General features: G+C 43.4%; 1 protein-coding gene across 2 annotated transcripts in view; it reads right to left on the bottom strand.

The window, feature by feature from the left end:
* Positions 1-894: 894 nt before the first annotated feature.
* The window catches only part of OLFM2 (olfactomedin 2), a 54,702-nt gene continuing 40,639 nt past the window's right edge, over positions 895-14,957 (bottom strand). For both annotated transcript variants that reach the window (XM_074203327.1, XM_074203326.1), the window contains exons 2-6: positions 8,381-8,530; positions 6,321-6,473; positions 5,869-6,088; positions 5,498-5,604; positions 895-1,977 (exon numbers count right to left, since the gene is read on the bottom strand). In XM_074203327.1, the coding sequence (XP_074059428.1) occupies positions 1,300-1,977; positions 5,498-5,604; positions 5,869-6,088; positions 6,321-6,473; positions 8,381-8,530 (1,308 nt within the window). In that variant the 3' untranslated portion in view covers positions 895-1,299. The remainder of the gene's footprint in view (positions 1,978-5,497; positions 5,605-5,868; positions 6,089-6,320; positions 6,474-8,380; positions 8,531-14,957) is intronic.

A 14,957-nucleotide genomic window follows, 5' to 3' on the forward strand; every position in this document is an offset into this window, starting at 1 on the left:
CTAGTAGCCTCGAAGGTGACTGAAACCAGTTCTGTGCAGAGCTTAGAGTTAGGTCAGACATCAACGTTGCCAAGGTCATCCAATGCATCCCTGGCCATCATCGATCATCTTGACTTTTGTCTTTCTATTGGGCTTCAATGACTCAGCAAGAGAGAGTGTGGCTGACAACTGCACTTTTTTCCTCCCACCCTTTTATTTCTTTTCTCTTTGTAATGTGTACTTAGTAAGCAGTGTTCCATGATAAAGCCTTTCCCCCAGAAAGTTCATTCTACTGAACTTTTAGACCACCTACTTCTAGAAGGCAATGAACATGAGCAGGCCTATGGTCAGAAGTTTAGTGAGGGTCAGAGAAGGCAGCTTAACAGAAAGATTTCATGGTCAGTGTGAGCCATATGAGGCTTCAGGAATGTTTCAGTTGATCTCATTTTCCTTTTAGATTAGAGTGATGTGTGGACATAAAATTTCCACACTTGCGGACATGAAATTTGTGGACATAAAATTTCCTTTACTTGTAGGGAATGTCATATAGGAGACATAAGAATTTCCATGGATTTGGCTGTGTTCAGTGGGAGTTATGGAGAGGTTCCCTCCTTTCTTTCTGTTAAATGCATAATAAAGAATAAACCTAACAAGCCTTGAGAAGCAGAGTGGGTCTAACCTAGCTCTGTGTGTAGATCCTACCCATCCAACTGTCCCCCAATCATATCCTAATGACATTTGTGTCATTACCTACTCCATTTCCACCACACACCCCCAATCATGGGAAGGAATGAAGAGAAAAATGACCTCCCAAGAGCAAGCCCTGAACTCCATTCTTATATAAGAAAATTAAGGCAGACTCCCCACTTGAATACAAAAAAGCTTTCAAACGCAGAAAATGTCAAAGTTCTTGTTTATTGAGCCAGAAAGAAGAGCAATAAATAAAAAAAAGAAGTAGATTCATGCAGTCAATCCCTAGGCAGATTCCCTAGGCAGGATGAGACAGGGGATGGTGGGGAGATGGAGACAGAGAAAGAGACAGAGGCTCTAATCTATATCTAAATCCATAGATCCTTGCATAGATATAGAGAGAGCAAGAGAGGCACCCAGAATTACCAAGAAAGAACAGAGACAGAGCTATAGAGAGACAGGGACAGACACAGACATATAGAAAGAGGCAGACCAAAAGAGAGATTGAAATAGAGACAAAGAGATAGACAGATTGAGAGGAAAAAGATAGAGACAGATCAAAATAGGAAGACAGTGACAGAGAGAGGTTCCCCTCCCCCCCCACAATCCCCCCTTTTCACAGGCTGGGTCCTAGGGACCTCCAGCTGTGCTGATGACATGGAAGAGAGTGACGTTATAGAGAACTTGGTGGCCATTGTTCCAGGTGTAGAGGGCACGTTCACGAGGATTATAGTCCAGCATGGAGATGTGGGAGTACTGGTTGTGGAAGGGCACGTCCGTGTACTCATAGCTTGATGTGTTGGTAAAGTAAGCGAAGTAAACCTTGGCTCCAGCAAGATGTGAGTTGGTCACATAGAGAACACCACAGATCATGAAGGCTTCCCCTGCACTGCGCTTGGGGTAGCCTGTGTCCCATGACCGCATGACCTCAAGGGTGTGGGGATCCAGCCGACTCACCACAATGTTGCCCGCATTCTGGTTGGTGGTGTAGACAGCCCACAGACCACTCTCATCTACCATGAGGTCCATGTCAGAGAAGCCTCCCCAGGAGTAGGGGAAGGTGTTGTTGTAGCCAGCCCCAGGCAGACTGCGTTGGACCAACACTGAGCGTGACCGGAAGTGGTATTTCACTACCACATTGCTCTGGTATTTGTTGTAGAAGAGGGAGCCATTGTAGACCACATGGCCCGTACCTGCCCATGGTTGTGGCAGCAGATGCTGAATGAAGTTCTGTCCCTTTACAAAGTCCCCCAAAGTGCGGAATTCGAGCACCCGCCGTCCTTTGTAGTAACCATCCATGTACCACACCTGGAGGGGCAGTCACTGGTCAACGGAGGTACTCCCTACTGCTTCCCACCCCCAGAATCATAGGGAAGATCAGGTAAACCAGCAAGCCCTGTCACCTAGGACACTCATCATTAGGGATGGCCTTTGATGATCAGGGTTCCCCTGAGGTGAACAGCCACTTGGATGGGACCACTAGTCACTATCAGAGTGGCCTCTGTAAATTATCATATTGAGGTCCAGTAATTATCTGGAATCTTACCAGGTCCTAGAGAAACCAGTAGTTACTAAAAGGATCACCACATGGTCAAGTTCTTTTCCTCTTAACATTTTCATGAACCCTATTGTAACTAATCATTGTCTTGCCCTGATCCATCCCTGTTGCAAGGCATACCTCGTATCTTTAAGCAAGCCTTTCCTTATTACAATTATCTAATTCCTTTGGTTTTCTTCTTATTTATTTATTTTTGCAGGTGAAAGCAAGAGTGGCCCATCTAGATGGTTGGGAAAGCTATCTTTTATTACTTTCCCAGGTCTTGAAAATTTTAGAACTATGTAAAGAGTTAATTAATAATTCAAAGGTTTTAATGTGCATAAAGTCCTAAATTCAATCCTGGAGATATTAGGATAGATTAGACCCAGATTTGCTTCTCAATGACTTAAAATCTAATGGTAGAGTGAGCAAATAAGTACGTAAGATAATTGTGATAAAAGGAGAATGTGAAGAACTGGGGAAAAGAAGAGATCCAGGCCAAGAGAGAGGAGATGGGAATCTGAGCATTTGGCAATAGGTCCAATGTAAGGAATGAAGGAAAGAAAAGAATAAAAGATGACTAAGTGATTTGCAGGCCAATATGACTTGGGTATGAGGGTACCATCAATAGGGGTAAATAAATGAAAAGTAGGGGAAGATGATGAGGACAGTGAGATCACCTTTAGTTGGGGAAAGAACAATCAGGAAGACATCTTGGAGGAAATAAACTGTATGAAGTATAGATGTAGGTGGGAGGTCCATTCCAGATTTGAGGGATGCTGTTGGCAAATGAAGAGAGATGGGAGAGGGCAGTACAAGAAGGAAGAATAGGGGCAGCTAGGTGGTGCAGTGAATAAAGCACTGGCTCTGGAGTCAGGAGTACCTGAGTTCAAATCCTGTCTCAGACACTTAATTACCTAGCTGTGTGGCCTTGGGCAAGCCACTTAACTCCATTTGCCTTGCAAAAACCTAAAAAAAAAAAGAAGGAAGAATAGAGAATGGTTCAGTTTTGATTCAGGGAATGCAGCTGTGAAATGAAGGTAGAAAGAATGGCTGGAGTCAGACTCGTGAGGGCTTTGAATGCCAGGATGAGAAGTCATGCTTTATTTGATAAATAACTGGGAGGGATTGAAGGGTTTGTTTTTTTTTTTTAGTAGAAAAATGACATTCATAGCACTGTGTTTAGAAGATTTCTCAGTCCTATTGTTCTTTAAGAAATCATGAGAGATGGGATTTCAGAAAAATCATAAAGACTTGCATGAACTGTTGCTGAGTGAAGTGAGCAGAATCAGAAGAACATTGTACACATTAACAGCAACAAGATGATCAGCCATGATGGACTCAGCACCCCTCAGCAGTTCAATGATCAAGGACAGTTCTAAAAGACTTGTGATGGAAAAAGCCATTCACATCCAGAGAAAAATCTATGGCATCTGAATGCAGACCAAAACTTACTATTTTCAGTTTTTTTTAATTTGCTTTATAGTTTATGTTTTTCCCCTTGTTGTTCTGATTCTTCTTTCACAATATGACTAATATGGAAATATGTTCAATGTAGATATAAATGTATAACCCATAGTAGATTGCTTTCTGTTGGGGGAGGGAGGAGGAAAGTGAGGGAGGGAAGGAGAAAAATGTGAAACTCAAAACTTTGCCAAAAATAATTGTTGAAACCTATTTTTTCATGTAGTTGGAAAAAATAAATAATTTTTTTTAAAAAAGGAAGACTCTTCAGGCAGCATATGGTGGGTGAAAAGGGGAAAAACTGAACATAGAAAGGACAAGGGAAAGATTATTACAAGAGTCTCAGCAAGGCATGAAGACCTAAACTGGAACTGTAGCAGCAGCTATAGTGAGAAGCAGATTACTGAGAGAGTGCTGCAATGGATAAAAGCAATAGAGTCAAAAGAGGTCTTACTACAAGGAGTAGTACACATCAGAGGTAGAATTTGAACCCACATCCTTTACCCCAGAGCACCATGGAACTCTTTCCCCCTGAACAATAATGAATCAATAGAATTTTGTTACAAATTGGATAGGGGGATGCAGTGGGGAAATGGAAGATTCTTAGGTTACTCCAGAATTTCAAGTCTAAGAAACTAAGCATGGCCATATCAAGAGAGAATGAGAAGTTCAGGAAAAAGGAGGATGGATTTGACATATCGAAACTGAAGCATCTCGATGGAGATATCCAGCAGACAGCAGGAAAAACTGGACTAGACCTCAGGAGAGGTTAGAGTAGAGATACAATTTTGGAAATAATCTGAATGGAGGTGGTCACTGAAACCACAATCATGGGTACCACAGCATTATGGATTTAGAGCTGGCAAGGACCTCAAGGGTCCATTGAATCTAGGAGTTCTTAACATTTGGGGGGAGGTCATAGAGTCCTTTGGTAGTAAGTCTGGTAAAATCCATAAACCCCTTCTGAGAATAGTCTTTTTAAATATATAAAATACACAGAATTACATATAAAACCAACTATATTGAAATAACAATTAAAAATAACTTCAAACATCCCAAATTAAGAAATAAAATCCAATCCCCTTGTTTTTCAGTTGAGAAAATTGAGAACTGACCAGGTTAAATGACTGACTTGCCCCAGATCACAGTCAGTAGCAAAACTGGAGTGAGGGTGATCACTCAAGGAAAGGATGGAGGAGGAGGGAAAAGGCCAAGGACAGCTTTGGGGGAAACCTATATTTCAGAGATGCAACAAGGATGAGAAGACAGAAAGGTAAGCAGAGAAATACAAAGACAAGAGACTTGGCGGTATCAGGGGAACCAGAGGATAGATTATCAGGCAGAAGGGGGCGGCCAGCAATGTCGAGCATTGCAAGGAGGTCAAAAAGGAAGAGGAGGCTAAGAAAAACCCATGAGATTTGGTGGTTAAGAGGTGACTGATGGTGCTGCAGAGAACTGCCACACAGGAGAGTGGAGGCAGCAGGAGGCAGTTTGTAGGAGATTGAAGAGAGATCAAGTGGTTCTGAGGACTGCCTCAGGGACACTTGAATCAAATATAAGAGAGAACTAGGGAAGGGGGGTGTGGGGGGGGCAATAAGGCAGAGGTAGGGAGAGATAACAGAAATTTCCAAGGATAGGACTATATGTTCCCCTTCAAATCAAATCAGGGCTTCCCTGAGGAGGGAGGTCATTTATTCCCCCCTCCCCACCAGAGAATTGATGGGGCCACATCTACCACTCAGATCTTGGAACTCCCTGATATAGGGATATGTCTCTTATAACACTGGGGACTCTCCAAGGCAGATTGGGATAGGAATTAGAACTTACACGACTGTCTGCACTGGGGGCCATGGTATCTGTCATCCAGGATCCAAAGCGGGAGCCCATGGCACGGATAGTGATGGGGTTACTGACTCCAGTGAGTTTGCCACAGCCTTGAGGAAAGAGAAATTGGTGTGAAGAATGAAGGGAGTAGGAGATTCCATCTGGAGCATATTTAGAAGGGAAGGGTGATATTCTGAAGATCAGGATGGAACTACAGCCAAGGGACAAGGAAAGCGATTGTACCAGGTGAGGGCACACCAACTTCTACATTATGGAACTAGTCAGAGGCTGGGGGATGATACAGTATACCCAACTTCTGTAACATGGAACTACTAATAGAGGGGCAGAGGTCAAAGTTCAGGGTCCAGACATACCCAGTTTCTGTGCACAAGCATGGAGCCGGGCCTCAAGCACCAGCACGCGTTGCTGCAGTTCCTCATAGTCAAAGGCGCCCATCTCCTCCTGGATGGCCGCTAGGCTTGCTGATAGGTTCCTCACCTCCTCTCGTAAGCGTACAATCGTTCTCGTATCTGCTTTGTACTGCTCCAGGACTGAGCTCAGGGGTAGCAGCTCAGTCATCCTGTCCTTCAGCTCCTGTTGATTGAACTCTGTCATCTGACCCCATGCCAATTCAACTTCTCCCCTTAACCCAAACCCTTTGTTCTTTTTGCATCCCTAGTATTCAGTGTTAATACATAGTAGACACTTAATCTTTATTGATCAATTAACCCAGATAGGGCCCCTTACCAACCTCTGAACTCAAACTGAACCATGCCATGCTGCCAGTCCCAATCACCAACTCTGCCTTTGACCATGGGATTCCCACCTGGAAATTCTTGGCTGATAAGCTGCGGGCCCCATCAGCTGCCCGGAGCCTTGAGTCCAAGCTTCTCATGAGGGACTCTGTGTTCCTCACATACTGTAGATCACGAAATGTCCGTAGCTCAAGAACTTCCATGGACTGGGAGACATTTTGGACCTGCCGGCAAGAGCAAATAGACAGACAGCCCCAAGGTAAGATCACTGCCCCTGGCTCTGTCAAACCACCAAACAATTTTTTTCCAGTCACCTAGCCCCAGCCAGAATAGATGTGCCCCAACTAGATGGTGCTTCTCTTTAACTCCTGACCCCTCCCCCAGGACCAGACACCTCCAAGATGGCAAGTATCTTCCCTTAACAAAGGCCTTGCTGACTCTTCTCCATAGGGCTAGCCCATCTTTTAGATGGCCAGGGCCTCCTGCTGACCCACTACCCTCCCTAGAATCAGAGGACATCTCTGAGGTTCCTGGTGCCTTCTTCTGACCTCTTTTTGCAGCTCCAGGATACTTCAGAGACACCCACAACCTCCCTTCTGAGAGAGGCAGCAGGATGCCACGGATGGCTGAGTTTGAAGTCAGGTAGTCCTGGGTTAAAGTTCAACCTCTGATCCTTATTAACTTTTGTAATCAAGGGTAATTCACTCACCTCTCTAAACTTCAACTTCATCTATCAAGTAACTACAATAATATTTTTATTATTTAGAGTTCCTTGTGGTGTTGAGTCTCAAATGGGAAAATATATGTAAAGTGTTTTGACAATTTTAAAGTGTGATACAGAGATCAATTATTCTTTATTTGACTACTGAATGTGTTGATTCTTCTTCCCAAGCCCTCAACACATTCAGGTCAGCTGGAGCCTCCATTTGTCTCTTTTCCTTAGAGCTAGGGAAACCCTCAAGCATAGCTTCTTGACTACTGACCCTCTTTCTGGGGCAAAGATGTCTTTGGTAGGAAGCACTGGGATCATGGAAATTTTAAGAAAACTACCAGAGATGCTGCCAGGGAGACCCTGGTGCTGAGAAGCCCCTAAGAAATCCCTAGAAGTATCATTTTCTCTTGGTTTCCTCTCACTGTAGAGGGGTCATAGATACAGCAGAGCTGACCAAGAGGGACTCCACACCTTCTTTAAGGACTCACTCTATGCCCAAAACCTCTCCATCCTTCTGGGACTAGTTGAAGTCCCTTCTCCCTAAAGCCTTCCCCACTATTCTAGCCCCCACCCCTTCCCCTCTTCTCGGCTCCTATGACACAGGACTAAATACCCTTTTAGTTCAACCTCATTACTTTTCTAAATAAGGAAATGGAGACTGGAAAGATATGAAAGAACTTGCCCCAAATCATGTGACTATTCAGAGCCAGAGTCTGGCCTGGAAGTCAGATCTTCTGCTTCCAGAATCATTGCTCTTTCTAAAACACCAATCTCCTGTAGTTAGAGACCTCTGCTCTTATCTCCTATGGGTTTCACTGGGTAGGAACTCAATTATCATGATTATAGACCAAGAATTGGATTTATGAACAAATAACATGTAGATTAATCCCTTCATCTTACAAATGAAGAATCAAGACTTGGACTTAAGTGACTTGCCTGAGATCATATAGGAAATAAATATCAAAGGTGGAATGTGAACCCAGGTCCTCTGACTCCAGAGGTAGTGTTTTTTTTCCTCTGAGTCAAGTGACAAATTAAAGCCAGAGAACTTTAGGCTGGAGGGTCTGGGTAGGTATGATTCTATGTTGAGTACCCTGAACACTTTCTCTGGGAGTCTTCATCCTAAGTTGTAGGACACTTGGCACTTCTCAGGATTTTTGTAAAATCAGAAAGTTGAATTAACTGATCTCTAAAGTTTGTTAGGTTTATAAATGTTGGAGTTGGGGCCCAATGGAGGCAATAAGACTTTTTAGGATTCAAGAGAGTGAATAAAACTGGATTGTTCAGCCTTGAGGGCTTATTAAGGAGAGGTCTGTGTGTGTGTGTGTGTGTTGTGTAGGGCAAAGACAAAGAAGGTTCTAAGAACATGAATTCATCAAGTTGGAGTCTCTTCTCTCCTGTTCTCCCTTTTTCATGTACCTTCTCCATGAGCTGCCTCAGCTCCCTGCTCCGGCCATCACGGGAACAGCTGTTCTGCACAGGGATGACGGCTGTGCATACACACTTTCCGTCCGGAGCCTGGGCCGAGGTGTAGAGCTGCCAGCCATCCTCGGGACTTTGGAACAGCGTCTGCAGAGGAAGAGGGATATTTAGGGAATAGAGAAGCCCTTCTTTACTGCAGAAAGAAGAGAGACAGAATACTGCAACCATCCAGAGTCCTGAAATTCAGGATTGGCTCTCATGATGCCTGATTCCTGGTCCCCATTTCTGCATGAATCCAGCTTAAGGAGTTCCTGTTGTTCTCCATGTCAATCAGACTAGCTTTTGTGGTTAAGCTCTCTACCTTTGGCTGTTTTGTGTTCTCTGTGAGCAAGAAAGAACTGTGGAGATTGAGAAGATAGAGTTCTCTGTCTCCCTGTCCTTCCTGTCCTTTGTACTTACCCAAATTATATACCCAAGTCAATAAGAGAGATAAAGAGAGAGAGAGAGAGAGAGAGAGAGAGAGAGAGTGTGTGTGTGTGTGTGTGTGTGTGTGTGTGTGTGTGTGTGAGAGAGAGAGAGAGAGAGAGAGAGAGAGAGAGAACAGAGAAGAGAGATCCCCCTGGTCAGAACTTTTATCTAGACTAGAGAGTAAAAGGATGAGATTGAATCTGGCATTCAAAATCTATAGAATACAGATCTGCTTTCCAGACTCATGGTCCCCAAGCCACAGACCCTCTGGCTACTACTTGGTCCTGCCTGGAATGTGCTCCAAAGTCCTATTGAGTATCTGGTCCAACTTATGCCTATCAGGAATCTTCTCTCTCCAAAGCACTGCTCACAGGTGGCATGGGAGCCTTATTTGAACACCTCCAGTCCCCCAGAAAGAGGAATTCATTATGTTCTGAAGCAGCCCTGTTCTCCTTTACATGCTTTCAGCATTAGGAATTTGTCCTTACCTCTTCTACTGTTCAGTATTTTACCAGACCTCCATCTTTTTTCTCTGTATCTTGTACCCCTTGCTCATAATTCTGCCCTCTGGGGCAAAGCAAACCAAATTTAATCCCTATTTTACATGGTACCTTTCCAAATCCTTGCACTGATTGTCACGTTCCCCCTTGGTCTACAACAGGTTAAATATCTGCAGGTCCTTTGACCAAGCCTTATCTGTCATAGGCCAGGCCCTTTACCATCTTGTTCATACCCTTCTCCAGTCTATCAACCTCTTCCCCTAAAAGATGGCAGCCAGAACAGGACACAAAACTCATGTGTTTGTGATCAGGAAACCGTTCCCTTTCTGGGTAGACAATCTCTTATTAATGCAGCCTAAGCAGCCATTTGACTGCCAGGTCACCCTGTTATCTAATATTGAGCTTTTAGAAATCCTCTCCCCTCCTTTTGGGAAAAGATTGTCTTCTGATGACTCCCTTCACCCCATATTTTCCTAGTATAGAACTCGTGGTGTATTGAAAAGAGCATTGGTTGAAGGATTGGAAACATCCAGGTCTCACACCTACTTAAGAGAATAGTGAACAAATATTACCTCAGTTGATCCTCAAAACAAACCAGGGAGGTAGGTGCCATGATTATTCCTACTTCATAGAGGAGGAAACTGAGGCTGACAGAAGTTAGGTGACTAGCTCAGGGTCTGAGGCCGGATTTGAATGAAGATCTTCCTGACACCAAGCCAGTGGGTAACAAAGTAATTCAGTGTTAAGAGTGCTGGACCTGAAGTCAACAAGATCCAAATTCAAATCTGGCCTCAGATACTTAGTAGCTGGACAAGTTACCTTACCTTTGTCTGCCTCAGTTTCTTCATCTGTAACAAAGGCTAAAAATATCACCTACCTCCCAGGGCTGTTGTAAGGATCAAATGATATAATATCTGTAAAGTAACTGGTACATAGCACATAAGAGAAACTATGCAATGCTAGGTATTATCATCTATTGTGCCACTTAGCTGCTTCTGGCTACTTCTAAAACTTACTGGCTGTGTAACCCTGGATCACTCACTTTTCTGTTTGACTCAGTTTCCTCATCTATAAAATAATAATAATAATAATGATAATGATAATAATAATATCTGTAACACTTCCCAGAACTGATGTAGCACTTTGACAAACACTAAAGCACTATATTAATGTCAGTGATGAGTAACTCTATTCACTTTCAGTTTATCAGATTTGACCTATTGGTCTAACTAGAGGATCTTCACCTCATTTCTAGGAACTTTTTTTTAAGGATAGCTATATTTCAAAGGATTTTGTTTCCTTTGTAATTTTCTGCATTTTATTTTATGTATTTAAAAATTTTATTCTGAGAAAGAATTCCTAGAACTTACTAGGCTGCCCAAGATCTCTAGAGATCTCAAGATCCAAATTCCACCTGTTCTTTAAGGTCCAGTCCAAGGATCTCTTTCTTCTGGAGGCCTGCCTTGACTAGCTATCACAGCCTACACTGACTGACTCTCCATCCTTAAGGTTCATACCCCTCATCTGGTCCAGACCATGCCCATCCTTTTGTTCACTTAATAACTCAACAGACATTATAGACCCCTGAGGTGTGTAGGCTCCAGGTTAGGTGTGGGTAAGGAGGCAACTGGATCAGGAATAGCTCTGCCTAGAAGGGGGCTCTCTAGGAGAAGAGATGAAACTAGCAGGAAGCAGAATGGATGAGTGTGAGAGGGGTGGACCTATGGAGGAAGGGACACAGGGAAAGAGAGAAATACAGGCATCCAGATCCGGAGAAAGGGGCACACATGCATATACAGAAGGGAGCAGAAATACAGACAGAAGAGGGAGATGTAAACAGAGGCAATAGAAGAAGCAAGACACAGAGGGAGAAAGAGAGGAACACAAGAGTTAAATACACAGAAGGAGACAAACATGAAGCCAGAGACAGACCCAGACAAAAATGGTATATAGGCCCACAGAGGGCCAGACCCAGAATCACAGCCTGGGGCAGGCAAAGAGACTAAGCCTATCAATTCTTAGCCAGTGCAGATGTGGGCCCCAAATGGCACTTTATCCAATCTCATTTCCAGGACCTGGGTCTTGCTATATTAGAGACTCTATGGCAAATGTGCCTGTATTGCAAAGGGTCACCAAATTATAGCTCTCTGAGAAGGGACCTCCAAGGCCATCCAATTTCACTTTATACCTGAAAAAGAATACTCTCTATAAGAGACACCTGAAAAGTGATCACTCAACCTTTGTTTGAAGACCTGCAGAGGTGGAGAACTCATTACCTTTGGACTCAGCCCAGTCTAAAATCGTATCTTTTTCATCTTGTAATCAATGTTCCTAGCTCTATGCATTGGGATTGAGGAGAAAAAAATCACAAATCCTTCTTACACATGACAGCCCTTCAAATACTTGAAGAGAGCATCAGATTTCCCCTATATATCTTCTCTAAAGCTAAATCCTTTCTTTAACTGGTCCAAAAACCCTTACCATCCCAGATGCCTTTCTCTAGAAGCTTTTATCTTATTATTATCCACGTCTTTCCTAAATTTAGGTGCTTGGACCTAGTCCTATAATTGTGGCTTGACTGAGCAAAATATAGCAGGGTTCTCATTTCCTTAGGCCCCAGAGTGAACCAGCTTGAGTTGGTAAAGCTGGATTTTCTTCTACCAGATCTGCAGCAGGTAGGGGTCTGGTCAGACAGTCGGCCCCCTTGTCAGGGAAATCTCCAGGGGCTACTCAATGCTTCCAGTGATAAAGATTGGATGGGACTCCCTCCAAGTCTGTTCTATCCAGGGCCCAGACCTTGTACAAACAGAAGCTTTGACAGAGGGGGGAAAATAAAGTCCTTTTCAAGAGATTTATTCTGCTCACGACTATCGGCGCAGATCCCTCTACCTCCCGTCCTCCCACGCTGCCTCTCTCCCACACTGCCTTGCCTCCCTCCCACGCTCTTTCCAGCCCTAGAGTCCAGAGAAGGCCAGGGAAACCAGAGCTATTAAACACTGAGCTTCCCTCTGCCCTGGGAAGGGAAGGTGGAAGGGAAAAGGGTAAGGAAGGGGAGAAAGAAGAGAAGGGGGAAGAAGGAAAAGAGAAGAAGAGGGAGACCACAAGGGAAAGGAAGAAAGGAAAAGAGAAATGAAGAGAGGAGGAAGATTTAGGAAGGATAAAAGAGATTAAGGGAAAACTGGAAAGGAACTCCCTTTGATTCCCAGTCTGAATCTAAACTGCAGTCCCTTATTAGAATCTTAGAACCATACAAGGTTAGAAGGGCAAGAGTTCCCCAGAATCATCTTAGTTCATCCTCCTCAGTTTGCACACACAGAGACACACACACACACACACAGACACACAAACACACACACACTAAAGCCCAGAGAGGGAAAGGAACTTGTACAGGGTCACACAGCATATCAATCAAATGCTACCTCCTCCATGAAGTCTTTCTTTAGTAAGCAAAGTTCACTATCTCCTCCTAATGCACACAGAAACTTGGTTCACATATTTCTTCAGAGCCTCTTGGGGCAGGAGGTGGTACAGAGGATGGTGTACTGGTCCTGGAATCAGGAGAATTTCAGTTTAAATACAGTCTCAGACACTTATTGGCTGTGTGACCCTGGGCAAGTCACTTAACCCAGATTATTTCTGGGGGGAAAGGAATCTCTTCTCATATTGTTTTTATTTGTATTTCATTTCCTGAAGATACTGAATTCTGTAATGGTAGAAATTAGGACTTCCTTTCTTCTATCTTTGTCTTTGCAACACAGACCAGCACCAGACCCTGAGGAGCTCCAATGTTTGCTGAATGATAGTACAGAAGGTGAGGCTTTACATTTGTTTAAGGAAAACACCAAGCAAGCATTTTCAGAGGAAATCTCTACCATTTCTCTTTCTTTCCTCTTTTTCCTTTACTGAAAGTTCAGGGCTCAAAAATTACAATGAACTTTTCTTCCTACCCTTTTCTTTTTCCAGTGTGAGATGAACTTTTTTTGCCCGCTTTGAAGCAAACAATTGCTTTTTTCCCAATTAACATCTAAAATAGTCGATGGCAAAAATGGAGGCAGAATTTAAATTGCAAAGATGAAAGGCTTTCTTTTCTGTCTTGAAATAGATCCATGCATCCCTGTACCCTGCATCTCTCAGGGACCCTCCATCAGTTTCCTCACTGGCAAATATGATTTATTAAACATTTATGCTAAGCATAAATAAAGTGAAGAGTCCTCTTAGCTGCCTGTATGTGCCTGAGGCTCCTCTCTAAAGCAAAGCCAACTATAGAGCAACCCAGTTTGAAAAAAAGTAGGGAGGTTGAGCAAGCCTCAGGGCTGGTCAGTACAGACCAAAGCCAACCCACCAGTATTTTGGGGGGAAGCTTGAGGATCTGATTTTCAATATCAACTCCTTACTTACTCTTTGGAGAAATTATTTTCTTCTCTGGGCCTCAGTTTCCTCATGAAATTAAAGAGTTAAATGAATCAACGATCCCCTGCTCTTAATTCTCTATCTAGTTTTGGTGGGGTGCAAAAGAAATCCATGGGGACCAATTATCTCTGTTGGAGTGGCTGTGCTTCTCCCATCATTATTTCAGGCATGGATTTTTCAAGAGTTTTCATTGAGACAGCAGCACTTATCAGTCTAATCAACCTTCCTCATAATTTCTGGATCATCTCATTCTCTTAGAAGAAAAGATGAACCTGCTTTCTATAATACCTCTTTCCAGATCTCATTTTGGCTAAAACAGCTTATTTTTATTCAACCTACTTCATTTCAACACTGAACTAGAATGAGACAAAACAAAGAAAATAATACAAACACCCTTTCACCTCATGTGGCATATTCTCAAACAGAAAAACCATGTAGACATATAGACCTCAGAAACCATCAGGTTCAATTCTTATCATGTTTCAGATGAGAAACTGACATCCAGGGAGGGAAGAGATTTGCCCAAAGTCACCGAGGTAGCAAATGGCACAGCCAGGATTTGAAACCATGTCCTCTGACTCCAAGACTAGTTATTATTCTACCATACTAAACTGATGTCTTAGTCATTTAAATTCTTGTAGATAAGCATGATTGATAGAGGCTTGTCTTACATTCTTGAAGACCATGACAAACACATAAATTGGATCTGAGTGAGGGGGTGCTGTGCTAAGTCACCAATCTCACTTTCTCCTCTGGAGTCATCTGGGTCCAGTGGCCAGATATGAATCAGGATGCCTGGAGATGACCCTGGATGGGAGGCAAGCAGGGTTAAGTGACTTGCCCAAGCTGACACTGCTAGTAAATGTCAAGTGTTTGAGGTTGGATTTGAATTCCCATCCTCCTGACTCCAAGGCCACTGCTCTATCCACTGCACCAGCTATATAGTTAGATATAGATATATGTACACACACACACACACATTCTAGAAAGCTCTACCATCTGAGGAGAATCTTTCTGTTCCTGGTGCCCCTGGGGGTATAGCCAAGCTCACAGAAGTACCATTCACAGGAAAATAAGCACCTTTTATCTCTTTGATAGCCAAGGATGTTCAGAATTATCGTGGTAAAGCACAGACCAGTCTTTCCCCAAAAGGAGCTGACCTCTCTTAAGAGTTTCACAGGCTTCCCTTGGCAGCT

This window comes from Macrotis lagotis, chromosome X (genome assembly GCF_037893015.1).
Source record: "Macrotis lagotis isolate mMagLag1 chromosome X, bilby.v1.9.chrom.fasta, whole genome shotgun sequence".
Classification (NCBI taxonomy): Eukaryota; Metazoa; Chordata; class Mammalia; order Peramelemorphia; family Peramelidae; genus Macrotis; species Macrotis lagotis.